The 13038-nt window shown below is 41.5% G+C and overlaps 1 protein-coding gene across 1 annotated transcript in view; it reads left to right on the plus strand.

Annotated features, from left to right (window-relative positions):
- LOC308333530 (GDNF family receptor alpha-1-like) overlaps positions 1-11771 on the plus strand; it is a gene marked incomplete at both ends in the record, with an annotated part of 104206 nt that extends 92435 nt beyond the window's left edge. Inside the window, 3 exons of the mRNA XM_080789990.1 lie at positions 5955-6089; positions 8657-8847; positions 11637-11771. Coding sequence (XP_080646116.1) covers positions 5955-6089; positions 8657-8847; positions 11637-11771 — 461 coding nt within the window. The remainder of the gene's footprint in view (positions 1-5954; positions 6090-8656; positions 8848-11636) is intronic.
- Positions 11772-13038: the final 1267 nt, after the last annotated feature.

The raw sequence follows: 13038 nt of genomic DNA on the forward strand, positions 1-13038 counted from the left end.
TATACACGGCCCTGGGTGTCAGTCGGAGGATGAATCCGATGGAGATGACGACGACGACGACGACATATTTTTTGATCGAGTCAACACAAGCGTGTGTTCTGACAACAACGAGGATGACCAGGACGAGGAGACGGGTGGAAACGCTGCTCCCGGAGGGGTGCATGTAGGCATTGCATCGCTGTTACAGTTACCAGAAATCGAGAATGTTGCAGTGGACACCGACCGACCAGTAGAACTTGAGAAAATACGAAACTTTAATTGCCGATGCCAAGAAAGACGAAAGGAGAATTCAGAGCATGAGCCTTTGTCTTGCAGTAAAAAACTTGACCCAGAAATGATTTGCGATACACGGATGGAAATGGCAGCCTTGTCGAAGGATCAGAAAGACATGTTTCTCTTGGGAATTATAAAGACGTGCATGAATGACTCCGAATTGACACAATGCACAAAGCAATACAACGGGAAGCGAAAGATCACCCGCTCCACGTACATGGTTAACACCGTCGTGGTTTGCCGTGCTACATTTCTCTTTCTTTATGGGTGAGTTACAGTCTAATCTATGCTATTGATACTTATTTATTGTTACTGTAACTGTGTGTGTGTGTGTGTGTGTGAGAATAACGCCAGTATGTATGTATGGCTCACTATGTGGCAGTAAGCGCTGCTCAACTCTGTGCGGACAGAGGATCACTATTGTGCCCTGTTAAATAATACTGCTGTTAACCAGTAAAACATCCGGTATGGAGAGGATACGGAAACAGTTTGTGTGCGTGTATGTATGCGTGGAAATTATTAGCGGATACAATGGGCGGGCTTTAGAACGGATGTAGCCTTGCACAGTAAATAGAAACCAGGCTGTACACTGTACCATAGGCATTTGCGTATTTCCTACCATTATTTTGTTGGGTTAGTTTGTAACAAAGTGTTTATGTCGTTTTGTCCAGGATCAGCAAAACCCTTCTCCAAGCCCTTGTGAAACACTACAAGGAGAATGGTATATCTTCACGCCAGAAGAAGAAAGGTCCCAGAACACACAAGAAGTTTCTGTCTAGTGATGACATAAAACGGATCTTGACATTCATCACAAACTATGCAGAAATCCATGCCATCTCTCTGCCTGGACGACACCCTGGACACAGAGACTACAGTTTGAAGTTGCTTTCAAGTGATGTAACCAAAGCCTCAGTGTGGCGTCTCTACAAGGCTGCCATGGAAGATGGTATGTAATTGTTTTATTTGTTTTATTCGCATTACAACACTTACAACAAATGCTTGTTACATTTTGTCATTGTAGCTTGTAGTTCAGCTATTTTTTTAATCATAATTTGTAAATGTATGCTAAATAATCACACCCGTGTGAAGTGAGTATAGCATAGCACAGTACCAAGTGCCACCCTACAATCTTGTAGTTCAGCTATTTTTTTGAGTTGCACTGTGATTGAACAAAGACACTTTATTTTTTGTTGTTGAAAATAGTGCTGCTTGTGAATCGTTTCCACACTTGAAACATGCAAAGACATTGCCAGCTACTTGTATTTTCTTTTTAAATAGTGCTGCTTGTGAAAAGTTTACACAGAGTAATGTTCACACATTTTTCTTTTTTATTCAACAAAATACCAGCCACTTTATTTTATATAGGCCAATATATTATGTTATTGAAAATAGTGCCACTTTATTGTGCATACTTTTATTGTACCTTTTATTACCATTATTATGGCCACTTTATTGTGCATGTTGTATTTTCAAACTTTGGACAAATAAAAGTTTTTGTTTATGAAAGCCAGGTGTAAGATCTCATTCTTCTGCCCTTTGTTTCAGTGCACACAATGTAAAAGCATTTGTCTAAAACTACATAGCATATATCCATTGAAAACTCAGTTAGCCTACTAGTTACTTTTTAGATTGTATTATTACAAAACATACACTAAACAACTTCAGTCCTACATTTCTTTATTTTAACTCAAGTAAAACAACATGTACTTAAGTGTGACACCTAAGTGTCCACTCAACTGTCATTGACAGGTAACCTAGTGGGGGAGTGGTTAGTGGGTGGGGGAGTGATTATGCAAGACATTAGGGGTGTGGACAAGCATCTATTGTCACACCCATTCCAGAGGTGCTAAATTCTGATGAATCTTTGCAGGCCAAATTAACTACTTTGCATCTGTATCTGCTTTCTGTTTCAACAAGTTTTAGATGGTCATATCTCCTTAAATTATTGTCCAATTTCATTGAATGATACATCATATGAAAGCTTACATTCTGTACTTTAATAATCTGTAATAATCTGTAATCTGTAAAAATCGAGTTGAGGACCAAAGTGCTGGCCTGTGTCACATATATATAAAATGTTTAAGAAGTAGTAGACAATAGCTGATATACAAGCTCACGACGCGTTGTGCACTTTTCACTAGTAACACTTCACTAATCTACTTTTTGGGTCTCGACCTGAAAGGTTTGGGAACCACTGGTATAGACCACTGTTTCCCAAGCAGAAACAATTTCCCAAGTTATTCCCTTGCCTCATGGATTATCAGCTCAACTTTTGTGAAGAGTGAATAAAGTATTGCCCTCATGTGTAAATGAAAAAGTAAATAGTTCATGTAGCGACCTCACAGAACCCCCCAAAAATAGCAAAATAAAGTATGGCATTATATAAGCCTCTCTACTGAACAATTCACCCTTTGTCAGCCTTCTGATTGGTACCTGACTGACTAACCAGCAGGCTCTTTCTGCCTTGTTCCGCCCTGGTTCCAAATGTTGAATTTTAGGAAAAAACTAAAAACAAACATGATATGCCCAGTCACCATGCTGCACCTGTGATGTTCCTTTTTACTGACATGAAGTTTAAAATAAGAATTGAATGCACAGAATATCAATACGAAGCAACTGAAAAACCTGTTATTTCAATGGTAGTGGAAGGTGAGAGAGGATTTTTGTCCAACCACGAAACAGCAACCAATGGGTGCGAAGTGGGGCAGAACCAGAACCACGGGCGGGATTTAACAAAGGGTGAATTGCTCACTGTTGCTGATGTTTAAAAAAAGACAGTAATACAATAAAATAAATGATACTGGAATGCGGGACACTTGAATACTGCTATCCTATTGATTGATTGCATAGAATACCTTACTAGTCAGAAAAGTACAGCACGAGGTACAGTCAGACATCAAAGCTTAAAGGATAACACAAAAAAGAGAGAATTGTGATGGATATTATCTATCTATAAATGCACCAAGTTTCTGTACGTCTGTCTGTCTGTGTGTAATGCACGGCTTGCACGCAACTGGAGAACCATTCACCCCACCGACTTCAAATTCAACACACGCGTTCCACACCACTGCAGGGGGTGCAGGCATGCCTGACAAAGAACTCCATATGGGCATAAAAGGGACACAGACATAATATGTGGGTGGGGCAGGTATTTCCAACTTCCAAGTAGGCCAGTCGAGAAGGATTGTGTGTGTGTGTGTGTGTGTGTGTGTGTGTGTGTGTGTGTGTGTGTGTGTGTGTGTGCGTGTGCGTGTGCGTGTGCGTGTGCGTGTGTGTGTGTGTGCTTTGTTTATTGTGTTGTGTCTTTTTTTTGTATTAATGTGTTTATTTTTCTCTCAATGACCAAAATAAACTAAACTAAAACAGAATAATGTGTAGGCCTATATTATAACTGTTCAATCTGTCAATCTGTCGTGTATCATTTTGTAGAGGAAGAATTCCAGCACAAATTACCTGCCATGTTTTGGGGACACAAGATCTACTGATAATATTAATCCATTACTAAACGAGCTGTAGGTCATCTTAATCATAATTAGTTTTTTTTCCCCCCATGAGGTTTACTTCAGAACAGATTAATCACTGTCAGATCAGCAATCTCAGCATAGATTCATAGATTCATGTATGCAGTTTAAACTTACCGTATCTAGCGTATTTTTAGTTCACTTAGTGATTGATTGAATGCTTTATCAGCGTGCTTATTAACAGTGCAGGCCGTACAGTCAAACGTTATGCTAAAATGTATAGCACAAAAACCCTCAGCAGGTGTGATTCCTGATACCCAGTTTGTGAATAATACTTCATAATTTAATACGTACAATATGACAGATAATAATAATTAGAATAAAGCTCAGTAGCATCATAACTCGTATATGATGATTCAAATCAAATTATATACGGTTTTAAAACAACCAAGGTTGACCAAAGTGCTGTACAGATCAGTGGCAAAACAGAGACAAGCAAGAGAACACAAAATGCAAACAAGAAATGATGACATGATGCAGGGAGCAAATATAAGCATGAAAAGTTAAAATAAGCGCACAAAAAAGCTAAGATAAAGCAAACATTAAATGGACTCAGGAGACAGGAGGGATAAAAGCCAGGGAGAAAAAATGAGTCTTAAGGTGAGACTTAAAAACATGAATAGACGGGGCAGATTGAATATAAAGGGGCAAGCTCTTCCAGAGCCTGGGAGCTGCTGCCGCAAAAGAGCGTGCGCCCCCTAGTGCTCTTCTTGGTTATTGGGCCCTCTAGCAGTACCTGATCAGCTAGCGGAGCGCAGCGTTCTAGCCGGGGTGTAGGGTTTCACAAGCTCTGAGAGATACTCGGGGGCCAGCCCATTTAAACATTTAAGAGTAAATGAGAGGACTTTAAAATCTATTCTAAAAGAAACCGGGAGCCAGTGAAGGGAGGCCAACACAGGTGTTATGTGTTCTCTCTTTTTGGTACCAGTCAATAGACGAGCAGCAGCGTTCTGGACCAGTTGCAGTCGTTAAGGACAGGAATACATAATTTTATTAAATTATCCATTGACGATTCATTGTCATTATTGTTTAAATAAATTAACGGTTGCACCTCTAAATTCACCCCTAAGCGGAGTTCTGTTATGGAAATATTGGACTGTAAAATACTGCTTTATCTTGTGTGACTTCAAGTAACTCTGTGAGAACTACCATGAGTCAGACGTACTCGTTGTCATTAGAAACTACACAAGCAATGTCACATCCACGGCAGTGCTTTGGGCTCACCTTACGTGGGAATGTGTTGACATGAGATTTGATTGAAAGCACCAGTTTTATCGTCCTCAAACTAGGAGCCCTCAGGGTGTTTGGGTGTTGCAGGAGTAAAGTTTCGAGACTGGGGTTTGATACCTTCGCGGTGCCTTCAGCTTGACTGTGCGCTCCAGCAAACACAATAGGCCATGGGCCTATTGACCATATGCAGACTGCTTCCATCTTGCCAGCAAGGTGGTAACTAGGTGCAAACCGTGCAATTTCCCATTGACAGCCCATTCATCCAAGTCATATCTGATTGTATTAAACAAGTACATCAAACTCACCAACATTGCAGCTGTACGAAAAGCTTGAATCTTAATATCTGCAGTGTTTGTTTCATAAGAAAATCCACCGTATATATTTTATGTGCTATTTCCTGACAAACTGGCTCGTTTTTTATTAGCGACCTAGTCATAATTGACTTCCCCCTAAGCCAATGAGAGTCTGACCCTAGTGTTGGAGTTTGGAAGTGGCTTTTGGATATCACTCAACGGCCCTGCGTACTACCCGTTTTTAATTTGCACATAATGCAGGAGGCAGCAGGATGTTGCTTTACTGATAACGAGCGCTTCCAAACTCTGAAAAATACTCGGCCCCGCAATGGTCACACACAGTTAGACACCCGGGCCATTTGGAACCTCCTCAAGGAACCACGAGGGTCCCTGGACCACACTTTGAGACCCACTGGTATAGCAGAGTGTTTCCATTGAGTCAGCATGCACAATATCAGCACCCTGACTCTGTTCAACCAGAATGGAACAGAGCCATAATTCATATCATTGGTAACACCTACTGTATGAAGGATGAAAATAAGCGGCCCAATTTCATTCCAATGGCACAGCAGCCACATTAGTCATTGCCTGAAATAATAATATAGAGTGTATTTTCTACTCTTGTTTGTTCCTCCAGGTACGGTGATCACCCCCAACTATGTGCGCTCGCCGTCCATCCACGTGTCACCCTGGTGCGACTGCAGCAACGCCGGCAACAGCAAGGCAGAGTGCGACAAGTTTGCAGAGTTCTTCACCAGCAACCGATGTCTGCGTGAGTCACAATATAACCCCCTTCAAGTCTCTCGTTCGTAGCGAAAATATCAGGTTCAATAACCCATTAAGGCCCGAGGGCAATTATTCAAATTATTGAAATGAACTGTAAATTGTAATCCCATTGGATTAGATTTCACCTTATTGACCCCGGAGGGTAAAATTCAGCGATAAATATAAGATAACTGTAAACATGAGTCCTTCATTTATTTGATGAATGTTGTTGTTTTATTCCTTCCCCCTTCACTTCCCCTCGTGCTCCGGGGGCTTTCATGCATAATTGAGATAATGAATGGATTTCTATCTTAAAAACACATTCAAATATTGAACACAGACACTGTGGGGCATTTGAGGTTTACATAGTGTTCAAATACCTTTTTGATGTCACCAGTGGAGAGATGTGGGCGCTAAGTAACTATACTTGACTTTATTTGTTTATTTCCAGGACAGTGCACGTCGATGATGATCATTAAATACATGTACAGGAAGTGAATCAATCGGACATAATGTCACGTAAACTAAGTACATTTACTGTGCAATTTTGAGATTGTAATACTTTCACGTGAGCAGGCCCACTCAAAGCGGGCCTTCTCATTTAAAGTGATAATTTAAAGTTTAAAGTTTTCACCCCAGCGGGCCTGTACTTGAGCATATCGTTGGTGTCGGTCAGAAACCTTTTATGTCCATCCACTTCCTGGGTAAAGGATTTTCTAAAACGCTCATATCTTTCTTCCTGTTCCATTTTCAACGGGCTCTAACTACCGAAAGGATTTTAGGGATTTTTTTCGCAGTCGCACAGGGAATGCAGGGCTTTCTCATATTCTGACTACCGGTACTTAAAAGGTTAGCAAATAAGAGCGTCGCAATCTTGCCCTCTGCGAGGACACCCGCGAGGATTCCCTCATTCATTTTTCCATAGACGTTTCAAAACGTATTTATTTAAAGACCTGTACGCCTCGGGAAAAGCTAACAGCCGAGTTGACAAATAAAAATAATGACAATACACATTTCTTTTTTGCGCCAAAAGAATAATTAATTTGTCTGCTGGGAGCGGACAGCAGCTGATTTTTGCGATCACATGATTTCCTGGTTCCTGGTTTCAATGAGAGTTAAACTGAAACTTAAAAGAAAGACTTCACTCCTAAAATGACTTAATTTGTTTTCCTATCAATTACTCACCCTGTGAAGCCTCGAAATCATGGACAGTAGTTTAGTTATTTTTCCTTGTATTAAGAAGAATGGAGAATCCATAGATGAAGAAAATAGTTGACAAAAGTCAACATGAGCTGGGTTCTGTTACGGAAATATTGGACTGTCGAATACGGACATATCATATATCATAATAGTAAACGTGACATACCACCCCTGATTCCACAATGTGGTGACACATTACTAAAACCTTTCTTTGATCATAGTATAGCCAGAGGTGTTACTCCTTTGGGAGGACGACACAGGGGCCTTCTCTACTCTAGGTGAATTTGATGATTTTTGAATTTGGATTTTTAATTTTAATTATGTCCTGTGAACGAAAATGTCCTACGTGATGACATACATAAACTCTTATCAAACTAAATTAATCTTGATTTCATTCACCTGTTTGATTCCCTTGGCTGCACGTTCTTCAAACACAGCTGATTTTGATTACAGAACTACTCAGTCCACCACTCCTGAATGAACTGTCTTGTGCTAGTCCCTCCATGTGCCAGAAGTGTACCTCCCAGCCCTGGCAGAGTAGTTCTGGAATAGTTCCAACGGATTGTGTGCCCCTGGTTTTTCCCTAGTGGGACTGATTGAGGGTAGCTACTGGGACGAAAGCGGCAAAAATTGGGAAAATAGCCGGGCTACAAGCTCACAGCGCCTTGTGTTTCGAGGCATTGTGACTTGTAGATCGGCTATTTTCACAATATGTATCTGTGGAACCAAGTCAAACACAAAATGTATTGCCTCAACTCCTACATTCAACAACTCCTAGAAGTGCTTGTCAGGGTGTGGGGTCCCCATTTAATTTGTCATTATTTTGGGGGGTCGTGGCCTGATAAGTTTGCGAATTACTGTGCTAAATCACATACTAAACCTTTTGTATAAAAATACTTCTGGAAAGGCATGATTGTCAAGATGGCATCCACGATGGCTGCCGGGAACTTAAAATGCCTATAAGCTGGGATTTCATGTACAAAAAATTATGGGCATACGATTTTCAAAGCCCATGACAAATAAGTTGTGCTCGCCCCCTAGTCAAGTGGCTTGTTTGCATACACTTTTATAAGCTTCCCTCCCAGACTATAGCTTGGAGATCTGCTATTTTCAGTAGTTTGGGTCCCGGGTGGGGAGAGGCTACAAAGGTTTGGGGAACACTGGTCTACTTGTATTTTAGGCAAACATTAAGCACAAAATACACTCCCCCGTATCTACACGCTCACGGCAAATTGTGAGCTTGTGGAGAGATCGTCTATTTTCGCTATTCGTCTTTAGACAAATAGCTTTGTTGAATGTGTTTTCATCTGTCTATAGCCGAAACTCCATGAATTAATTTTGTGTGCGTGTGCGTGTGTGTGTGTGCGTGTGCAGGAAATGCCATTCAGGCCTTTGGAAATGGCACTGATGTAGGCGTGTGGCAGCCGCAGCCCCCCATCCAGCCCACGGTGGGCACAGCTCAGAAGGCTGGAGACAGAAGCAGCAAGACCCTGCAGGACTCCTTCTCCTCCAACAGCCTGGACGCACAGGCCGACCCGCTCTACCACTTCTGTGGCAACTTACAGGTGAGGTTTTACTGCTTTATGTTAGTCTTTACACATCAACTAACTGATTATTAAGTCATTATTAACTCACTTTACTGCCAGCGTTTTTACTCATCTTTCGAGATCCACCACTATTATTGATTTATCTCCAACGCGGATGCTTTTTTTTTCACCACAAAAAAAGGCATTGTAACCGGCGCAAACTGCCGTTCGTTAGTTATTGTCAGTTGCCAGTTAGCTTGGTCCATATAGCGTTAAGGACTTCTTCTTAACGAGATCTCTTCATGAGGGGTGTGGGGTGTGTGGTGTGTGCAAGAGAGAGAAATAAATACAGGGTGTGTACACAAGATACCAGAGTGGATATAATGTATATAAGATAATTAAATAAATAACATTGGTTTTTATTACGTGTTGATACCTAAAAGTATAGCATTAATAATAAATGTACTTTCCTGCTGTAATGTTCGCAATGTGTTAATAAAGTAGTCAATCAATCAGTCAGTCAATGTCCGAACCAGGAGATTTCAGATTGTATTGGCCCTAATAGTCATGATCCTGTACTGTAAAAAGTACTGTTTCTGCTTGCACTGTGCAGTAAATGACTTGATTTGAATAGACTCTGGGGGGTCGGGGGGCACGCTCGTGTCGGCCAAACTTTATGGCCTTAACCAAACAATCCCCCCACTCTCTGATAAATACAATAGGCCTTATATATTATTTTGTTTAAATTAGATGATATCACACTCTTTATAAGGACGGCTATTTATCATATTGGCTTTTAATAGTGATAATATGATTTATCAGTGCAGAAGAGATTCTCCCAGGAAAAAGGGGAGCTAGAGAAGCCATTAATCATTCTTTCACTATCCAGGTCCAAGTATTTCTGCTCAGGAACCATTCTTTGTGTGGGTTATTGTGTATCATGTCCCCCAAGTGCTCCAGAGTCGGTTTATCATCCCCCTGAACCCCATCTCCCCATCTGTGTGTGTGTGTGTGTGTGTGTGTGTGTGTGTGTGTGTGTGTGTGTGTGTGTGTGTGTGTGTGTGTGTGTGTGTGTGTGTGTGTGTGTGTGTGTGTGTCAAAGAGATGGTTGGTGGGGAGGCGGGGGGCAATTTAATTTATTTAACTGTCACAAAGCTGATTGAACAAACACACACACACACACACACACACACACACACGATCAATATGTGAGGTGCACATTGCTCTTAGCTAGGAGAGGTCTGTGTGAAAGAGCGTATTATCATAAATTTCATTTGCCTCTATGTACGCGGTGACTTTCTCACAATAAATAAATGGAATGTTCACAACTCACTGAGTTTGGCATCAAAGCCAAAGAGAAAAGGTTACCTTATACTGTACACATTACTCTACTATACTGTACGTATGCATCCACCATATAAAAAACCCTATGATTTATTTTGTTTGATTTTTCTTTCTTTCTTTCTAGGCCCAGAAACTGAAGTCCAATCAAACCATGGACAGTGGTCTTTGTGTGGTAAGAATTATCATTGTTCTTTTAGATCGTGTTGGTCTATTGATGTACTGTTCTTTATGTAGCCTACATTCTGTTAAATCATAACAACTTTTTTTTTGCAACTGCTGATATTTATTTGGTATTCAATATGTGTATGGTTGATTGCCACCACCAGAGAGTCTGGGGGTTTGAATCCACCGTGGTGCATCCGGCCTTGTCTATATGAACGCAATTACATACACATACCGTGTTCAATGGAGGGACGCCGGGCGTTTGTCACAGAATACAGAATGTGTGTGGGGGCGGAATTCATTGGCATAACTATGAAATTGGGGAGAAAAATGGGCTAGAAAGAAAAAAAAGAAACTTAAAGACAGGGTGCTATGGCTATTTGGAGCATTTTACTTTGTAGTTTCACTCTTAACACGATGCACGCTAAAACGCCTCGCAACCCGTCAGATGACGGGTTAACATTTAATCCCGGAGGTCGCCATACCCGTCAAATGGCATGTAGTAAGGGTTCTATCAATACCATGCAGCCGAAGCTCAACACTAGCCTTCCGTGCTGCCTAGGCTGCTAGACAGCGCCTACGTTCTTCCCATCGTGAGGAACAATGCGCGTGCCTCCCATAAGGATCCACTCATTGTCGTTTCTTTGTTGACATAGAACGTCAGAACGTCGCCTGCTTCCAGGCTATGGGACGTAGCTCTGCTACATGCGCGAGGCGTGCATTGTTTGTTGATAGATAGGCAGCAAAACTTGTGTCTTATTTCTAACCTATAATGTTTTACAGATACATATTTTAGCGTGCTGCTGAAGTTTAAAAGGAGTAATAAATTGTCTGGATGTCATCTTAAATGGGATTAAAATCAGGAGTAGTTCTGTATTCAGAAGCAGCTGTGTTTGGAAGGATGTGCAGAGATGGGATTAAATCAGGAGTAGTTCTGTATTCAGAAGCAGCTGTGTTTGGAAGGATGTGCAGAGATGGGATTAAAACAGGGGAATGAAATCAAGATTCATTTTTATTCATGTGACGCTCGACACGTCATCATGCATCACGTTTTCGTTCAAAGGAAGTAATTAAAAATTTGAAAAACCCACAAAAATGGAAATGTTCCCATTGTTTTGGCATCCATTGTTAGGTACCGGTATGCTCATATGATGACTCTGGATATGGTCTAAAAAGTGTGAAAAACTTATTTTTCATTTCACAAGTTCTGTAAGGGATTGAAAGCGTCCAGAGACAACACTGACAGTATGCCATTATAAAGACATTACGGTCTATCCAAACTACCATCATCACTAAATGTTGGTATCTTTTACCTACTTCAGGATCCTCAAGCGGACGATCCCAGTAATTCCAACAACCTGGCGAGGAATTCCCCGGCGGATCTCTTCTCGCTGCGCTCCTCTACTCTGATGTTCTCCCTAACCTTCACCTTCACGTCCATGATATTGTTTCCCTAATTTACACAAATCAATTTAACTAGCGCCCCTATTCTGGGTGGAGGGGGGGGGGGGGGGGGGGGGGGACACGTTCTGAAAGAACAACCGATCTACAAGCTACAAACACGGCATGAGCTTGTAGATCGGTGGTTTTCGCGAAGAGATTTAGGTGTACAGGGAGAATAGGAATGGAACCGACCCCACATGGGGGGAACCATCGTTGTAAAAGGATTTTAAGATCCCCAGGCCTTTGTAGATCTTTCCAGACACATCATGGATTTAAAGAAAAACACCTCCACTTTTTACTCCCAACAATGATTTGACTCATCTGAAATTCTTGGACATGTGCCTGACACCCTGGGATATGGGGGGGGGGGGGGGAACGAGGGGGGAACGAGGCAGGCAGGCAAGACGGTGGCGGAGATAAGGAAGCCAAAAAAAACAGGCTCAAATTCAAGGATGCTTTTTTTGTGGCCTCTCACGGGCTTATACCTATATCCGATCTGTTGCAGGCAGATTACACAGGAAGGCATCTTCAGAGACGCAGACCCCTGCGAGGCTTGTTTTTTGTTTGTTTTTTTGGTGGAAAAGTGACATTGGGGGAACTTCTAAAGTCAACTCCGTAGTGAACTATTTGGAACACTATTGTGCTCTGCGGTTGACCTAAGCAGTGGACGCGAGGAATCTACGGGGGAAATTCCTTGGAATTTCAGGATGACTCTGTGCACATCTTGACTGCAAGCAGTGCATCCTGATCCACATACAATACAGTACTACACCAGACCTCTGCTGAACTGTAGCCCGTCTGGAAGTGATACCTTCGTCTGAACTGAGCAGAGAGTTAAGCAAGGCAGACTTCACAATGAATCATTGACTTGTTTTTCCCTTTTACCCTTTAAGTTCTGAGGGGCGATTCTACGAATGCATTCTAAATCAGTAGTTCTCAAACTTTTGTTCGTGCCAAGTATTTGACCCACATCTGAAAATGTTTTCTGGCGGGGGGCCACCTTCAACAGAAGATTTTTCTTTAAATTTAAACCTTTCAAGATTTTTCAATAATCTTCAAAAGTAGCAGATGTACAAGCTCGCAGCGCGACGCTAAGCGTGACGGACTGTGAGCTTGTATATCTGCTAATGTTGAGAACTACTGTTACTGAGTTTTCTGAAGAAAACAATATGTACGATATATAGCTGAAATGATACAGATGCTTCGCCCATTTTCAATGTCTTCATATACTTGGTCCTCAATAATGCTCATTATACTGTGGCACTATTTCTCATGTCTACT

The sequence above is a fragment of the Protomyctophum bolini genome (genome assembly GCF_963924005.1).
Source record: "Protomyctophum bolini genome assembly, chromosome: 18".
Taxonomy (NCBI): Eukaryota; Metazoa; Chordata; class Actinopteri; order Myctophiformes; family Myctophidae; genus Protomyctophum; species Protomyctophum bolini.